Below are 18,040 nucleotides of genomic sequence, written 5' to 3' on the forward strand. Positions count from 1 at the left end.
TCCTTCAAGAACTTTTCACCATTACATTAGGGAGATAAGGGGTAGTTCACTAGATCCAATCTTCACACAAAGATGATAGATTGAATTCTGAATGAATTAAGGATGTTATGATGATCCCGTTATTCCCTTTTGTTTGATTTGAAATGGGAATTGATTGAATTATGTAGTACAAAAGTGACAAAGAATAAATTATAAATTGAGAGCTGAATATGGGATGAAGTTGCGCACCTGGATTTGGTAGTAAAATGTCGAGACAAATTTGCCCTGCAAATTTGACAAAAAGTTGTCCGGACCGTGGCGGGAATGTAGACAGTCCTTCGAAAAATCTGTGAAACGAAAAGGGTTTTTCCGCCTCTGCAAATGAAGCCCGAATCTGAAAGTACAATTGCACACCTGCAGCTTACACACATAAAAGAGAGGGAAATGTGTTGGGATTGGGGGTTTGCCTTTACGTCAAACCACAATTTTGGAATTAACCAAGTAATGAAAGAAAGTACTTGCAAGTAGATGTAAATGAAAGACTAAATTGTAAATCACCTCAAGGGAGGTTGTAGTAGCAATGTTGATAGAAATTCTTGTGTGGAATTGAATTTTGAAATCAATCTCCTCTTCAATGGTTGAATCCTTGACTTGAATACAACACCTAGCCTTGAAGGGAGACTTCAGAATGCTCAATGCTAGAAAAGAATGCTTGAATTCTTGAATGCTCCAATCTTATCCAACTTCAACTTATCCAACTTGTGCAAATGAGTTGACAAATGCCTCTTTAATATATGTTTGAAGGATTTGAATTTTGTCATGGGATGACATCGGGGATATTTCCCACTTACTACACAACCCACAATGCTTGCACTAGAAAAGTCCTACCCCAAAATAGGGTAGGGACAGGGGTGCCACGCCCTTGTCCTGGGAGGACAAGGGAACCACACCCCTTTCCAAGGGGGGACAGGGGCACCACGCCCCTATCCTACCCTTTTCTCTAGGGAAAAGTGTGGATAGAGTGATGCGGAGGCCAAGGAAGAAGCAATTTTCACAAGCCGAGCACTCTCCGATCTCCGATCAGGCTAGAGGATTCGAGTTCGCATGCATGAGGGCCCTAATGTTGTCGTAAATTGCTAGGGTCACAATTTTATCTCACTATAATAAGATGTTGATGTTTTTGTAAAATAGTTAAAGGCTACATTAAATCGATTATTAAATGTGTTTTTTAGTGAAAAGATCAATTCAATTTTCAAAAAGTTATCTATATGTTATTTTAATTTAGTTTGTTAGCTCTGGATTGTTATTATTTTTAAATTTTTTTAATTATTACAATTGTTATTAGGTGTAATATTGATTTCAAATCACTATTATTATATAAAATAAATATTAAATATGTATACCAGGTCTAATATAGATATATAATTTTATAATATGATATTCTATTAAAAATTTATTTACAATTTACATTGTATATAATAATAATAAATAACATAGATATCTTAAATACATCTATCTGAAAAATGTCCAAAGATATCAATTTGAAACTATTTTATTTACTTCAATTTTATTTCATTCTATGTTATAATAATTTCATTATGATATACTTAATGAACACAATTTTTATTGTATCTACATTATTTATATGTTTATTATGTGTTATTTGTGTGTGTGTGTCTGTGTGTTGAGATGTCTCTCCATCTCTCTCCTCCCTCTTCTTCTCTCTCCCCCTCTCTACCTATCTCTTTGTCCTTGTCTACCTATCTCTCTCCCTCTTCCCTCATTATCTCCCTCCCTCTCTCTCTCTTTATCTCCTTCCCTTTCTCTATCTCTCCCATCTCTCCTTCCCTTACTCCCTCCTTATCTCCTATCTCTCTCTTTATCTTCATCTTTCTCCCTTTATGTTACCATATATATCTTTCTCTTTTTCTCTTCCTAGATATGTCTATCTCCATCTTCCTCTCCTTTCCTTTATCTCTAGACATACCTATCTCCATGTATCAATGTATATACCTATCTCTCCCTCTCTCGCTCCCTCTCCCTCTTCCTAGAAATTTATATTTCTATTTGTTCACATCTCTATCTCTATCTCTTCATATTTATTCTTCCATATCTTGCTTTATCTATATCTTATTATCTCTTCATATCTCTCTATACTATATCTCTCCCTTTCTCGACCTATCTCTATACAATACTTCATATATTTATCTTTATCTCTCCATATCTCTCTACCCTATATCTCTCCCTTTCTCTACCTATCTCTATATAACACTTCATATATATATCTTTATCTTTCTATATGTCTCTCTCTCTCTCTCTCTCTCTCTCTCTCTCTCTCTCTCTCTCTCTCTCTCTCTCTCTCTCCAAAACTGTCTTCTTTTCCATTTCCATTTTCATGTCTATGTTCCCTTCAATCTCTATATCCTTAGCCCCCTCCCTCTCTCTCTACTGTAAACATAACATGACCCCCTTGGTAATATAATCCAATTATGCTTTTGATTCAAAGGTTTCCTTTTAGTTGTCTAGATCCGTGTAATTGGACGCATAATTATAAACCCTTGGGAGAGTTGGGGACAATGGTTATTTGATTGTTGTCTTTTTATTTTGTATTGACTTGAAATTGACTATACAAAGAACTAGGCCTAATAGTGTAAAATTGACAATAAACAACATAAATATACAAATGCATATCTGGAAATGAATTGAGAGGTACAAAAATTAAAATGGGATGCAAAGAGGAACCTTCCATATAAATCTAAGCTAAAAATAGGTGGACATTGTGGCTAGGCACTCTAGTCTAGACAACTCTTTAGGTGCATAACATGAATCCAAGTGAATTCAAGAGCTCCCAAACTATCCTTGTGTTGATTTATAGGTCAAAACATCTAGACTATGCCTCTAGGTTCCCTAGTCTAGGTGGATTGTGGTGCTAGGTGCTCTAGTCATCCTCTTTTCTCTTGAACTTTATTTGGTTTCATCTATCTCTATCTGCATTGGACTCTTTTATCCTTAGTCTCAAACTAAAACCTATATTAGAGCTTGAAAATGCACAAAAGAGAGAAAAATAATGTTGGGCTATATATGGGTTTTCCGTAGTCAAATCCCAAGTTAAAATTAACCTTACAACAATGATGATTAGGAAATAAATAGAAATAAATAAAAAAATTGGATTAAAACAATATTACCTAAAGATTAATGGTATTGATGATGCAATTCTCTTAGGAAGTCATGTGTTGATGCAATAACATACTAAAGAATCATAAAATCCATAATAAATGCATAATTTAAGATTTTTTGTTGTATCTTGTTTCTCGTAATACTTAGATCTTCTCTTGAATTTAAATAATAAATCATGAATTATAAGAATGATATGAGATAAGATGATGAAATGAATGAGGGATGATGTCTTATATAGGGTTCTCAAGGTAAATTCCCTTTTTGGCTAACTTAAAATGGTCATATTCCAAGAGGATAGATCTAGAAATATCAAGGCCAACACATTATATCATTTTAGCCAAAAAGAATTAGACAGTATATGATGAATGCCATAGTCTTGACAAAATAAGCCCAAATTCTAAGGAAGCGAGATAATAGGGCTCTGAAAATGGATCTGTAACTTATATGAGAAATGAAAATATTTAAGTGGGGGTAAGATTGAATTGAGATTTAAAATAGAATAGAACCCATATAGACCTAAAATGATATATTCCTAAGAAATTAAACACTTAAAATAAGGGTCCAAATAAGAATGTGTTGAAGTTGTGAAGTAATATAGGACTCAAGTGTTAAAGAATTATAGATCAATTCAAGGAAATCATAGGTCAAAAAATAATTAAAAGAATGGGAAAACTAAAATGAGTGCTAGGAAAGTGTGAAATTTGACTCATAATTAAATGACTATAATTTGCAACACTATGCATTTATGCATTCTCATGCATGAAGATACTCCTGTTTTTACAATTATTTGTTATCTCTACTTTCTTTTTCTTTCTTTGCAATGAAGATTTTAGGTAATATTTCTTATTTATACATTGTTTCCTCATCAGCGAATATATAACAACTTCATTTTAATATTCACACCAATATTTTTTTTTGCATATCAAAATCTTCCCAATTACCATTGGGGATTGCTAGTAGCCACAATAGTATGCATTATGAATATAAGCCATATAAAGTTGGATAAGAATATGACTCCAAAGGAAGCTTGGAATGGTCACAAGCCTTCTGTAGCTCAATTTTATGTATTTGGTTATCTTTCATATATTGATGTTCCCAATTAGAAGTTCATAGGTATTGAAAATTATCATGTTCCTCCACATCACTCATCATAGGCATTGAAAATTATCTTGTTCCTCCTTTGCCTACAAGATAAAGTGGAAGTTCAAGCTTCAATGATATCTCAAGCTTAAGCCATCCAAGATAGAGTCCATGAAGTTCTCCAAATAGCTAAACTTCCAGTGATAGTTCAAATATAGCATCAAGTCCAAGCTCTTCATGCAAGGTATGAAGTTTTAATGAAATTTATTAGAGGAGCTCAAATATGAATAAAATTATCAATTTTTCCTTATTTAGTTCAATTGAAACTGATCCTTCTTTGTATGAAGAAATAGTTAAAGAAAAATTATAGATTGATGCTATGAAGGAAGAGATCCTTGTAAATGAAAACAAACACATTGTAGCTAATGAAAATTCTTAAAGACAAAAAAAACGCAATTAGTGTGAAATGGATCTATAAGTTAAAGTATCATATTGATGGTTCTATAAAAAGACACAAGGCCAGATTAGTTGCACATGAATTTGCACAAAAACATGGAGTAGATCATTAAAAAACATTTGCTCCAATTTGGTGCAGGAGAACGAAATGATCTTCATGCCTCCATTAGGTGACTTTAAATATATTATTTTTGGTTCATATACAAGGTTAGAATAAGGTCCTATGGACTAATTTGTGATGTTTTGTAGTCAATCCATGTAATTGAAAACCCTTTTGGGTCCATGATGCAAAGTTGTTAGAAAATTGTCAATATTGTCACGAGGAGGCAAAATGTTGTCAATATGTGTCCAATGGAATTCTATCATTATGTTAGGGTTTATTAGGCCTATTTAGAGTTTTTTTTAATGGTTTCAAATCATAAGATTCTTGGTTAAGGTCTTCTAGCAAGTTTTGTAAAAGTTGTCATTGTAAAATAGCAAAAAATGTAAAGAGGGAAATCCCAATGGTCATAGGAGTTCAAAAACCAGTTGTAACTATCATGAAAGGTTATAAAAGGATTAAAATGCAATTAATGGTCAAATCAAAGGGTGTGTGGCCGGATTGAGGCTCTCTACATCAAGAAAATCAATAAAAGGTGATGCAATTTTAAGAAATTATTGTATTTCTATTGTTGCAGCATTTGGTAAAACCGTGTGTGGGTTTTTAACAGTCTCAAAAGCACTTGAATGTTTAGTACTATGAACTAGATTTCATTTGGATCCGGTCCCATGTAATTTGGTGGTGAATTGTGTGATTTTTTTATTTTTTTCTTGAGACAAGTCTACAAACCCGTGGGTATGAGGGTTTGCATATAGAACTAGTGGTTTCTCTTTTTTTTACCATGGGAATCCCTTAAAAATTGGTATTTTGCAAGTTTAAAGAGTATAATCTATGATTTTTAAGTTTGTAGGCCAAAAAATATGATGTTTTAGGGTAGTACGATGATGCCCTAGGTGGACAGACTGTGTAAGTTGTCCATTTTAATAGTGCAGTATTGGGGGTTTTATAAATCAAAGTGAAAATGACCTCTCCAAATATTGAAACCAATTGAACTAGATCATTTTAGACTTGAATCAATCCTTTAAGTGTATATTAGAAGGTTTTAAGAGATTATTCAACAAGTTGCTTTGTGGAAGAGGCCTAATTAGGCCTGGGCTGAACAATAACAACCATGTTTTGTATAAAGTGCCCCAAAACAACCTTGAGATCATTTTGCATATGTTTTGTGTCTCCTAAAAGGATATTTGAAAACTTATGTTTCTTGTGGATAACGGGTCTATGTCAGGAGTTATGACTAGAAAACCAACAATGAAAGGCTACTAGAGATTTAGAACTAATTTTGTGAAAGGAATAAGAGTTGATGAAACCAAAGTTCTTGGAGGTTTTGAAGATGTCTAAATGTTGTGTTTGGGTGGATATAAGGTATTCCTAGTGTTGGTTGAGTCTTGTGAACATTGAGCCTTATATGTTACTTGTAACCTATAGGGCAAGGTGTCCTTGTGAAGGGAAAGCATGGAGTTGTGAAGTGTTATGGTGATGGGGTGCTTTGAAACAAATCTCATGAGAATCCTTATTTATCCCACGATATTCAAGTGTCAAGAAGGTTTTCATGGTTTCATGATTAGGTCATTGAGCCCATTGTTGTGCAATATGCCTACATGGTTGTGAACTCGAACCCCACCTACTGCATCATAATTCCATGATCTAATACAGTAAATATTATCTTGGCTATTGTTGCACATTACAAGTGGCCAGTTTATTAGTTGGATGTTAAATAAGCCTTCCTCAATGGTTATATTGAAGAGGAGGTCTATGTGGAGCAACCTATTAGCTATAAAATTTTAGGTAAAGAAAAGTTGTTTTACAAGTTGAAGAAACACTCTATGGATTGAAGCAATATCCTTATGTGTGATGTGCATGGATTGATAGTTATTTTTTGAAGAAAGGATTCCATCAAAGTCCCTTTGAGCTATAACCATCAAAATCAAACATTTTGGTGATAATATTCTAGTGATTTGGGTAATGAGATTTTAAGCTAAAATGAAGCAAGAATTTGAGTTGTCATATCTAAGACTCATGGATTGTTTTCTCAGTGTGGTGGTGCAACAAAACTTTGAAGGTATATCCATTTCTCAATCTAGGTATGCACTTGGTTTACTAAAGAGATTTAGAATGATGTCATGCGCTCTAGTTGTCACTCTTGTAGACGTTGGTGAGAAATTAACTAAGGAAGATGCATGTTCCCAAGTAGACGCAACCTTATACTAAGTTTGGTTGGGAGCCTCATGTGCCTCACAACTACTAACCCTAATATTATGTATGTTGTGAGCCTCATCTCTCAGTTCATGTAGGATCCACATGAGACACATTGGTGAGCTATGAAAAACATCCTAAGGTATCTGAATGGTACACAAAATTTTGGCATTTGTTATTCTCATAATGAAAAGTTTGATCTAGCTAGTTACATAGATTCTGATTGAATTACTTTCGTGGATTATCAAAAATCCACCTCTAGCTATGTTTCCTCACTTGATTTTGGAGCTATTTTATGAAGTAGTAAGAAATAGGCAACCATGACTCTCTCTTTCATAAAAGCAAATTGTTTTGTAGCAACAACAAAAAGTTCGAAAACTATTTAGATTTGAAAGAGCCTAAAAGATCTTCATTTGCTGAAAGAATATCCAACCACTATCTTTTCCTATAACTATAGTACTATTACAATGACTAGGATTCCAATGTTTCATGCAAGAACCAAACAGATAGAGATCCACTACTATTTCATTCGTAATTTGGTTGAAAAAGGACAAGTAAAATTGTAGTTTTGTGCTATATGTGAACAAGTCGTGTATATCGTCACCAAAGTTCTCCTTACAGCACTCCTTACAGAACTAAATTGTGCAGCTCTATTAGACGTTAGATTTTAGCATGATCAATGCATTGAATTCGTTTCACGATCGATGCCACTCTTAATTTAGTTTTTTTGGTTCTTGCATAATAAAGTGCAGTTCATCCAGTGTGATAGATCTATCCTTAGTTTCATTTTTCATTAATTTTGTAATAAGACTTCCATGCGTTCGAATGCATGAAGATACTCCTATTTTTAGGATTACTTGTTATCTCTGCTTGTTTTAGCCGTCTTTGGAACGCTGCTTCTTCAGCAGTGAATATAGAGCAACTTCAATTCAATATTCAGAACAATCTTATCTTTACAGCCTTTCTATTCGCAGAGTAGATTTAAGTTTCTTTATTTTATTCCTTCAGCCTTGAGTATATTGTAAGAGTTTAATAGTATACTCCTTCAAATTCTACACCCAGACTCTGATACCAATTGAAGGATGAGAATGTAAAGCACTTACACTCTACCGATCAGGAAATTCCTCACATTCAATTTCACATCATTGAATAAAAGACTTCTAAAACTTTCGTCACACTGAAACTCAGATCATTCAATAAAAGGCTTCAATAATAGACTGCTCTGAACTGTGCAAAAAGAAGAGATCAAATTTAAAACTTGTATTATTTTGTCTCTGTCAAAAACAGTGTACATGAGGAGAAGCTATATAGGAAACTTGACTGCCAATAAGAAACTTAAAATAGCAGCGAACTTTATAACAGTCAGTCCTAAAGAAGGAACTAATAATCTGCATCGAATACATTAAAAAACTAACAGAAGTACAAGCTACAGTCTGCATACGTGCAGATTATTTGCATAGAAAGAAAACTAAAACTAGAGACTGTCGGTAAAAGCAGTTTATTATTCAAAAACTAGAAAACTTAAAAAAACAAATGCATGGATTTCATGAAATCCTGGAAGCTGATCATCAACTGCTGAACGCAGAATTGATAATGCACGTCTTGTTGGATCCCATTTTGATGTAGATAATCCTCAAAAACTAGAGAAGTACCATTATCTGTTCGAAGAGTACCAATTTGAGATTGAACTTGTTTTTCAATCATAACACGAAACCTTTTAAAAATTTCAAAAGCTTTTGATTTTTGCTGCAAGAAATAAATCCAAGTCATGCGACTGTAATCATCAATAAACAACATGAAATACTTAGATCCTCCCACAAAATTTACTGGTAAAGGCCCACATAAATCAGAATGAATAAGTTGCAATTTTCTTTGTGCTCTCCAAGTGGAGTGAGAAAAAGAATTTTTATGTTGCTTGGCAAGAATACATGTTTCACATTTTTCAATTGTTTTAGGCAACACAGGTAAGCCATCAACACCATTCTTTTGCAGGATATGAATGTTATCATAACCAATATGCTCAAGTCTTGCATGCCATAAAAGAACATGAAGTTTTGAGGAATTTCATGAAAGTGCATGTGGTCCAATTTATTTAGCTGATAAATCAAGTCTCAAACCTATTGGAAAAGGAACTATTCGATTTAAGCTGCCTAATCTTCTAGACTTTGTGCTTCATGATCTATTGTTTATTCCTCAATTGCAACGTAATTTGTTATCACTAGTATTGATTCAATAGCAAGGCTACTCTATTTTGTTAAAAGATGGGCAATTTGTTGTTAGAAAACAATCAAATAATCAAGTTGTATTCACTGGATATGAAATTATTAAAACTAAATGGCACTTCTTTTTCTAAAATTTTTGCATATCTTACTGAAGAAGGTAGTCTATCTCCTGTTCTTTTATGCAATGCAAGACTTGGGCATATTGGTTATGGTAACATTCATATCCTGCAAAAGAATGGTGTTGATGGCTTACTTGTTTTGCCTAAAACAATTGAAAAATGTGAAGCATGTATTCTTGCCAAGCAACATAGAAATTCTTTTCCTCGCTCCACTTGGAGAGCACAAAAAAATTGCAGCTTATTCATTCTGATTTATGTGGGCCTTTACCAGTAAATTCTGTGGGAGGATCTAAGTATTTCATGTTGTCTATTGATGATTACAATCGCATGATTTGGATTTACTTCTTGAAGCAAAAATCAGAAGCTTTTGAAATTTTTAAAAAGCTTCGTGTTATGATTGAAAAACAAGCTCAATCTCAAATTGGTACTCTTTGAACAGATAATGGTGGAGAATTTACTTCTCTAGTTTTTTAGGATTATCTACATCAAAATGGGATCCAACATCATTTTACTGTTCGAGATACTCCTCAACAAAATGGTGTTGTTGAACAAATGAATAGAACTATCATGAATATGGTTCGTGCAATGTTATATTTTAAAGGAATCAAATTACAGTTTTGGGCTGAAGCAACAAGAAGTGCAGTTTATTTTCGTAATAGATCTCCATCATCTACATTACACCAATCTATTCCATATGAAGTGTGGTTTGGATATCCTCCTTCTGTTCGACATCATCGCATTTTTGGTTCCACTTGCTATGCTTTAATTCCCAAGGACAAAAGAGGTAAGTTGCAGCATCATAGTATTAAGTGTATTTTTCTTGGTTATTTAGAATCTTCCAAAGCATATAGGTTGTATGATGAAGTCAACGAAACTTTCTTTATTACATGTGATGTTGTATTTGTTGAAACCTCCAACATTGCTGAAAATGATGAATGTAAATTCAAACAGCTTGATACAATTACAATTTTTTCTCCTTGGATAGAAAACTCTTGTGAGATTCCACATATAGAATCTATATCTCCAAGGGATCTAACCCATGCTGCTCCATCAATCAATGACCAAGAAGAAACCCATCATGATGAGATTGAACTCTCTGAACCATTAACCACTAATACAACATCTAGCAATGAAATGGTCACATCTTTTGTGCAACCAAAGTCTTCTCATAAGTGGGAAAAACAAGTCCAAAAAACATTGAAAGATTTAAGACCCGGTGAAATAGGTAAAACAAGTCCAAGAAGCTCTTACAAAGCAAGGCTCCAAGCTCAAACCAATAGTGCATATAACTTGAAGACCATTGGTGAACTCAATCTCATAATTGACTCTGAACCATCATCCTATAATGAAGCTAAAAATATTACAATATGGAGGTAAGCTATGCAAGATGAGTGTGATGCTCTTTTGAAAAATGGCACATGGGAGTTGGTTGATCCTCCACTTGGTTATAAACCTATTGGCTGCAAGTGGATTTTCAGGAATAAATATAAAGCAGATGGTACACTTGACAAACACAAAGCCTGATTTGTTACCAAAGGTTATGCTCAAAAGGAGGGCATGGATTATGATTAAACCTTTGCACCTACAACAATATGGACCACCATTTGTGCTTTGTTGGCCCTTGCAACTCAATATGGGTGGAAAATTCACCAAATGGATGTTAAAACATCATTCTTAAATTGTGATCTCAAAGAATAAGTTTATATGACTCAACCAAATGGATATGCGGTCAATAGAAAAGAACATCAGGTATGCAAGCTTGTCAAATCATTATATGGTTTGAAACAAGCTACTCGAGCCTGGTATGAAAAACTTACCAAGTATCTCTTAAAGTTGAATTTCCAGCATTTTGAATTTGATGATGCAACACTTTTTGTTAAAAAACTTGATAACATTATTGTCTATCTTGTTGTTTATGCAGATGATTTATTTATCACTGGTCATGATGACAATAATATTCAAAATGTGAAAGAACAACTGAAGAAAGGTTTTGATATGACTGATTTGGGTCATCTTCATTACAATTTGGGTATTGAGGTAACTCAAACACCTCATTTTATTTTTATCACCCATCAAAAATATATTGGTGAACTTTTGCATAAGTTTGGCATGGCTGATTGTAAGCCCCTTGTACTCCTATGGAGAAAACTCTTAAGCTCTCTTCAGATGACCCTTCAGCATTGGTTGATGCAACTATCTACAGAAAACTTGTTGGTTGTTTGATTTATGCTACAACTACCCATCCAGATATTTTTCTTTTGTTGTTGGGGTTCTTTCAAGGTTTATGCAACAACCTAGAGAAACTCATTGGTTAGCTACCAAACGTATTCTTCACTATTTGCAAGGTACTCAACACTATGGGCTCAAATACTCCAAGACAAACCAATTTTCTTTGGTTGGCTATTCCGATTTCGATTATGCAGGTGATTCCACAGATGGAAAATCTACATCTGGGTATTTAATGTATCTTAGATATGTTGTCATCTCTTGGAGATCTAAAAAGCAATTTGTTCCAGCCGCCTCTTCTTCTGAAGTTGAATATATGGCCGACTTTGAAGCAACTCGGGAAATCTTATGGCTTCATAGAATTCTTGAATACTTGGAGACACCACATATTTCATCAACTCCACTCTTCATTGACAATCAATATGCTATCAAAATGGCTAAAAATCTAGTATTTCATGATCACACCAAGCACATCAATACAAAGATTCATTTGATTCCACATCATGTGAAAGATGATAGTATATACCTTAAATATTGCCCCACTGCAGATCAACCAATAGATATTCTTACCAAGGCTTTGGGCAGAGAAAGTTTGAGAAGTTCAGAGAAATGCTCGGCTTAACCCTTTCAGATTAAGGGCTGGATGTTAATATCTCATCAGGGGTTTAGTTTTATTTAGATTAATTTTTCATTAGTTTATTTGATTAGGTTTTTTCGTTTTGGTAGTTTTGTATAACAGTTTACAACTATTTTTGCGTCCTCTTTATATATGCTTGTTTATTTTATTTTAAATAACATAGTTTTTATAGGAATACAAATTATATTCAGATTGCCATTCTTTCTGGAATTTTATCATCTGAATGTTTATCATCGTTATAAACTTTTGTTTTATGTTTTTGCTTAGAAGTATTTTCTTTAACACTTTCTATCTTAACCCATGATAGCTTGCATTTATGTGCTTCATGACTTCCTTTTCTACCATATCTTTTACAATATAAATGTTCCCTATCATTTTGATTATAATTTTTCCTCCATTGACCTCTACCTTTGCCGATATCATTATAACCTCCTCTTGAAGAGCTCTTATTTAGAGATTTTTCTTGGTGAGCAAAACAAACATTTTCATTAGTATTATCTATTTTTCTTCCAAAAGTTTTTTCACATTCAGCCAACTTTTCAACCAATAAATCAAAAGTAATGGTTTTCAATTGGTTACTTGCTTGAATGGACTCTAGATAAGTAGAATGTGTTGGAAGGAGTGTCTTAATAAAAGATGTGAGATAAATATCAACTTTCCCAATAGCAGCATTAACATCATGTTTTATGGCTCTAATTTCAGAAGCCAAACTCATAACATCACCATTTTTTAATTCTAGATTGAACAATTTTAATTGTAATTGAAAAAATTCTAATTCTGAATGAGAATCAAATAAATTTTTTAACTTGTCAAGGGCTTCCCAAGAAAATTTGCATCCTTGTATATGACGATATACATCTCCATTAACTAAAGCTCTTATCAAAGCCAAGGCTTTTGAATTTTTATAATTCCAAAATTCTTTTTCTTTAACATTTGTTGGTTCTATAGGTTGGGTATCTCCATCACATATTTTATACCATAAATCATTAAAAATTAATGTATTTTCCATTTTTCTATGCCATTCCAACCAAGTATCTTTTCCGGTTAATATTTTCCCAATCAATGAAATAATAGACTATATTGTAAATTGAAAATAAATGTATATAGAATTTGAACAGTTTGCAAATTTATAGGATTGCTCAAAATCTCTTGCCAAACTTTACCAAATATAACAAGATATTAAATTCTTGTAAAAATAAATAAATTGATTTCACCTTAATCAATTTTTGTTTCTGTATTTTGATTCTGTAGAAAGCTGCAATCTTCAGATGCTTCACATAAAAATATACTCCAAACTCCAAAGCTCTGATACCACTGATAACCCAAGCAAAGAATAACAATCTGGAATCTCTGTTAGCAGATAGAAAAAAAATGGAAAGAATGGCAATCTGAATATAATTTGTATTCCTGTAAAAACTGAGTTATTCAAAATAAAATAAACAAGCAGATACAAAGAAGAGGCAAAAACAATTGTAAACTGTTATACAAAACTGTCGGAATAGAAAAACCTAATAAAATAAACTAATGAAAAATTAATCTAAATAAAACTAAACCCCTGATGATATATTAACATTCAACTAATTATTCAATAGCTGAAGGCTGTCGTTCATCATGCACATCTTCAAATTTCATGAAATTTACATTTGACTGCAAATCACCTGAAAGCGAATCGAAATCACTGGGGCGTATATAGAGGGGAGGAGGAGTGGGAGTCGCAAGAGAGTATACCAGTACTCTGTCTATGCGTTTTACAACCTCTTTATTCCTCCTTACCCACCAGTAAGAAGGGATGTTCAGCTTTTCGATCAACAAGTCAGAGTTCTTGTTCACCAGAGCTGGATCTCTCCTAGATGGTTTGAAAGGGAGTTTGTTGTTCCCTTGAAACCCATCAAGCAAGTGGAGATAAATGTTGGGAATGTGAAGCCCAACAGACACATGACTGTTCGACTTCTCCAGACTCTTCAATTCCTATCTGATATGTTTATATAATGGCTGTGTGCAGCCCATGTATATTGAGATTGATTAATAGAAGTGATTCCCTGCTTTGAGTGTGGATGTAGGCAAATTTGCCAAACCACGATAAATCATGCGTTGTCTTTTCTTATTGCTTTATTCTATTTCTGTTATCATTTTCTCCGCTCATTCTAATCTTTACAATTGGTATCAAAGCCATGTTGGCTTGAGCAGAGATGGAGGAAAAAGGAGAAGGTAAAACTTATAACTTCTATGGCAGTTTTACGTTCCATGTAAAACTATGCTTCAAGCGTCGCATACATTGGTGGGATAGCTGGAAGAAAGAGCGGGACTCAGTTGAAGAGGAGAAACCAGCAAAAGAAAAGGATGTTGGGATTCTTATTTGCTCTCCCCTCGAGCCCGCCTTGGCACTTATTGGCCAAACTGTTAATGGTCAGCAAGTTATTGGCATTCGTGTGGTGAAGGTTGAACGCCATGATAGTCCCTATATAGACACTGGAATTTCTGAGCAGAAAGATGCTGGAAAAGAGGTTGTTGTTGAAGAGGATGAACTCAAGAGATTGCGGGAGGAAAAGTGTATGTCGTTGGAGACCCAAGTTGAATCTGTTGTGGACTCCCAAGATGAGGAGGGTGCAGATTGGAGTGAGGTAGCAGAGCAGAGCTCTGCAGATCACATGGCCTTGGCAAAAATAAAGAGGCACTCCCATGATGATGACAACCTTTGCACAATTAATTTCATAGAAGCCTATGAGCCTATGGACCTGGATAAAGAAGTTCAAGATAAAAAAAATAATTTTCTGGTTTGAAGCAGAAGCGTCCATTAACAGGAGCCAAGGACAATGGGTATTACACCAAATGTTTGAAGGCGTCACCAAGAGAGAAGGGAAATATGGTTCACCAACCTGATTGGATGGATATTGATGATTGTGTTGATGAGGATTATGAGCAGAATAACGAGAAGCCTTTGCACGTTTTTGTGACAGATTCGAAGGAGTCTGAGAAGCACATCCTTCATGAATTTCTTGAGCACTGGGAAGCAGACATGTCTAGTAGTTTTCCAGCGATGCTAAGGGACGCACAAGCTTTGGAGCTTGAGAAGGTTTAGGGCAAAACTCTCCCCTTGCTCGACACCAAGAACTACATGCACGAAAGATTGTTTATCCCCGATTCCTTGGTGAAAAATGTGTCAGTTTCTACACAGACAATTTTGTGGATCATGGAGCGGATGCTGGCAAATTGTCAAATGCCGATGGTGAAGGATGACGAGCTGATGGCAGGGTATATAATCCCTGGGCAGTTCGTGGAGAATAGGATTGAAGTAGAGGAGCTAGAAGCTATGAATCCTTACATCGTTGGAAATGGTGGCCCTTTGATAGTTCAACACATATGTTGTGTGCAGGGACTAGGGAATTTTATTGTTGAGAATCTGAGGACTGAGAACAGACTAATTTTATTTATTGGCTCCCAAATGGACATCGTGCATGTTAACCCTGAGGATTGGGAATTTGATTCATTCCACTTAACATTGACGGTGAGAAGCTGCAGGGTCGTGGCACAACTGACTATTTGGGACACATTGCATTAATCACAAAGTTCCTTGGCATTTTGTTTGATCCTTTGGGTAGTCTTTTTATTTTTGACGTTAAACACAAGTTTTCAGATTCAATGGTTTTGGCAGCAAGGTCATGGGAAGCAGTATTAGGAGATGAGGTTAATAGCAACTGTTTACGCTTCAGGAGGCCCAAACCAGATTTGAATGTAACGGTTTTGTCGTTTGTTGATACCAGTATCCAAGCAATTCTAAATCTCCTGCCGAATGGTTTCGCTTTGCAGAAAATGAAACAACTTCTTTACATCGGGCTTCTCTGTTCTGCCCGGCCATTAGGGAAGTGGATAATTCAGGCCCTGACCGGTGATGTTGCCCATTTGGATAACAAACACTCTAATGTTGACGGAGAGCTGGAACAGGTGAAGCCGTCACTTAATCAGTACAATGATTTGGTGAAGTTGGTGCCTACAGGGTTTCATTTTGGAGTTTCTATTTTCGACCATGACATCTCCATTAACTGGAGCTCTTGACGGAGAGTATTATGAATCTATCGAAAGTGGTGTTTTTGGTTATGAATTTATGGGTATGTTTGTGCCTGCGAAAGTAGTAAGGCAAGATGTTCGGCTGTTAGATTTTGGGGAGTCTAATATGATTTGGAGAACGTGTATCCGCAGTGTACGTGAGCAAGAGTTCATAAGGTTAAAATCTAGCAGGTTGGTTGTAATGTGATTTTTTAAAATGGAAGTAGAGATGTTCTGCATGGCTGCACCGGTTGGTCTTCATGGGGGAGATTGTTGGGAATGTGAAGCCCAACGGACACATGACTGTTCGACTTCTCCAGACTCTTCAATTCATATCTGATATGTTTATATAATGGCTGTGTGCAGCCCATGTATATTGAGATTGATTAATAGAAGTGATTCCCTGCTTTGAGTGTGGATATAGGCAAATTTGCCGAACCACAATAAATCGTGTGTTGTCTTTACTTATTGCTTTATTCTATTTCTATTATCATATTTTTATCTGCTCATTCTAATCTTTAGAATAAACCTCTAAATTGTGGAAGCTGGCTGGACTATACGATTTCTTCAACACTGGAGATTTGCTACTGTCCAAAGTAATGGAGACTCCCACATTAACATATGTCCATGGAAGCCAGTGCAGAGATCTAGTGAGCCATCCCATGTTCTCGTTGATAAAAACTCCAGGAACTTTGGGAATCAAGTCCCATGTATTTACAAACCGCAGCACTTTAACTCCGATCTCCTCCAGATATTGGGAAAATGCTAAATTTCCTACACGTGGAGAAGCAAAGGCAAAAACTGTGACAGGTACTGATTTTGTAGCATTTTCTTCCATTACAATTTGTTTCATAGCATATGCACTTATAGTTGCCAGTGCAGGTCCCAAGCTGTGTCCAGTGAACGTAATGCTCACATCTTCTTCATCTTTGTACTCAGTCAACAACCTTACTATTTCCTCTACCACAATATCTTTTGCGCTCAACCCGCCGCTCAGAGAGTCTCCATTTACCGAGGTATAACAGCTTAGAAATCCCTTCTCTATTTGAACACCTGGTTTGATAGTTGTTTGTATGCTGGGACATTCAGTACACTGAGATAAGGTCGCAGGAACTAAAATATCCCTCAGATTTTGCATCCATACTTGTGGTGTTTCAGTTCCCCTCCATGCAACAACTATATCTCGTCTTCCCAATCTCTTTATCTTCTTTGGGTCTGTGCAAACAGCAATATATGCCATCCATGAACCGCTATCCCCTGATCTCGGCCTGAGAGACGACTTAGCACGGCAGTATTAGCGTGAATATATCTGGTTACTTGATACCCACGCCCAACTCCAAGCAATTCCAATCTATGCCCCAGTGAACTTTTGCTCCGTTTAGAATTCCCATAATATTTGGAAGAAGAAGTATTGTCGAATGAATCATAGCACTGCTATGCAAAATCACCATATCTGAGTATCTCCGCTTTGAGAAGTGGGTTAGTGGGATCAAGCATGCCCTGAATAAATCTCCAAATATCTCCAATCTGGGCGTTACTTGTGTGCTTTCCATTTCCTTTTACTAGATCAGTTGTTAGAGGGCCACGGCCAATAACTAATGGAGATATTGCCATAGATTTTCTATACAACTTATAATTTACCAATAAATTCAAAGCTCCTGAGGGGAAACAGAATATATCCTTAAATCATTCGCACTATAAAACATAATTTAAAGTTTGTAATAATAGCCGAATGATAGAAATACACTATAGGATGATGAATATATGTAACAATATGTCAGCGCACCCTGCCATTCCAAACGAACAT

General features: G+C 35.1%; 1 protein-coding gene across 1 annotated transcript; it reads right to left on the reverse strand.

The window, feature by feature from the left end:
• Positions 1-16,744: 16,744 nt before the first annotated feature.
• On the reverse strand, positions 16,745-17,473 carry LOC131067740 (phospholipase A1-Igamma2, chloroplastic-like). Its single transcript, XM_058002865.2, has one exon. It carries the CDS (start codon positions 17,471-17,473, stop codon positions 16,745-16,747), a length of 729 nt encoding a protein of 242 aa, XP_057858848.2.
• Positions 17,474-18,040: the final 567 nt, after the last annotated feature.

The sequence above is a fragment of the Cryptomeria japonica genome, chromosome 9 (genome assembly GCF_030272615.1).
Source record: "Cryptomeria japonica chromosome 9, Sugi_1.0, whole genome shotgun sequence".
Classification (NCBI taxonomy): domain Eukaryota; kingdom Viridiplantae; phylum Streptophyta; class Pinopsida; order Cupressales; family Cupressaceae; genus Cryptomeria; species Cryptomeria japonica.

Coding starts and splice junctions, on each gene's coding strand:
- LOC131067740 (XM_058002865.2), bottom strand. CDS start 17,473: ATGGCATATATTGCTGTTTGCACAGACCCAAAGAAGATAAAGAGATTG.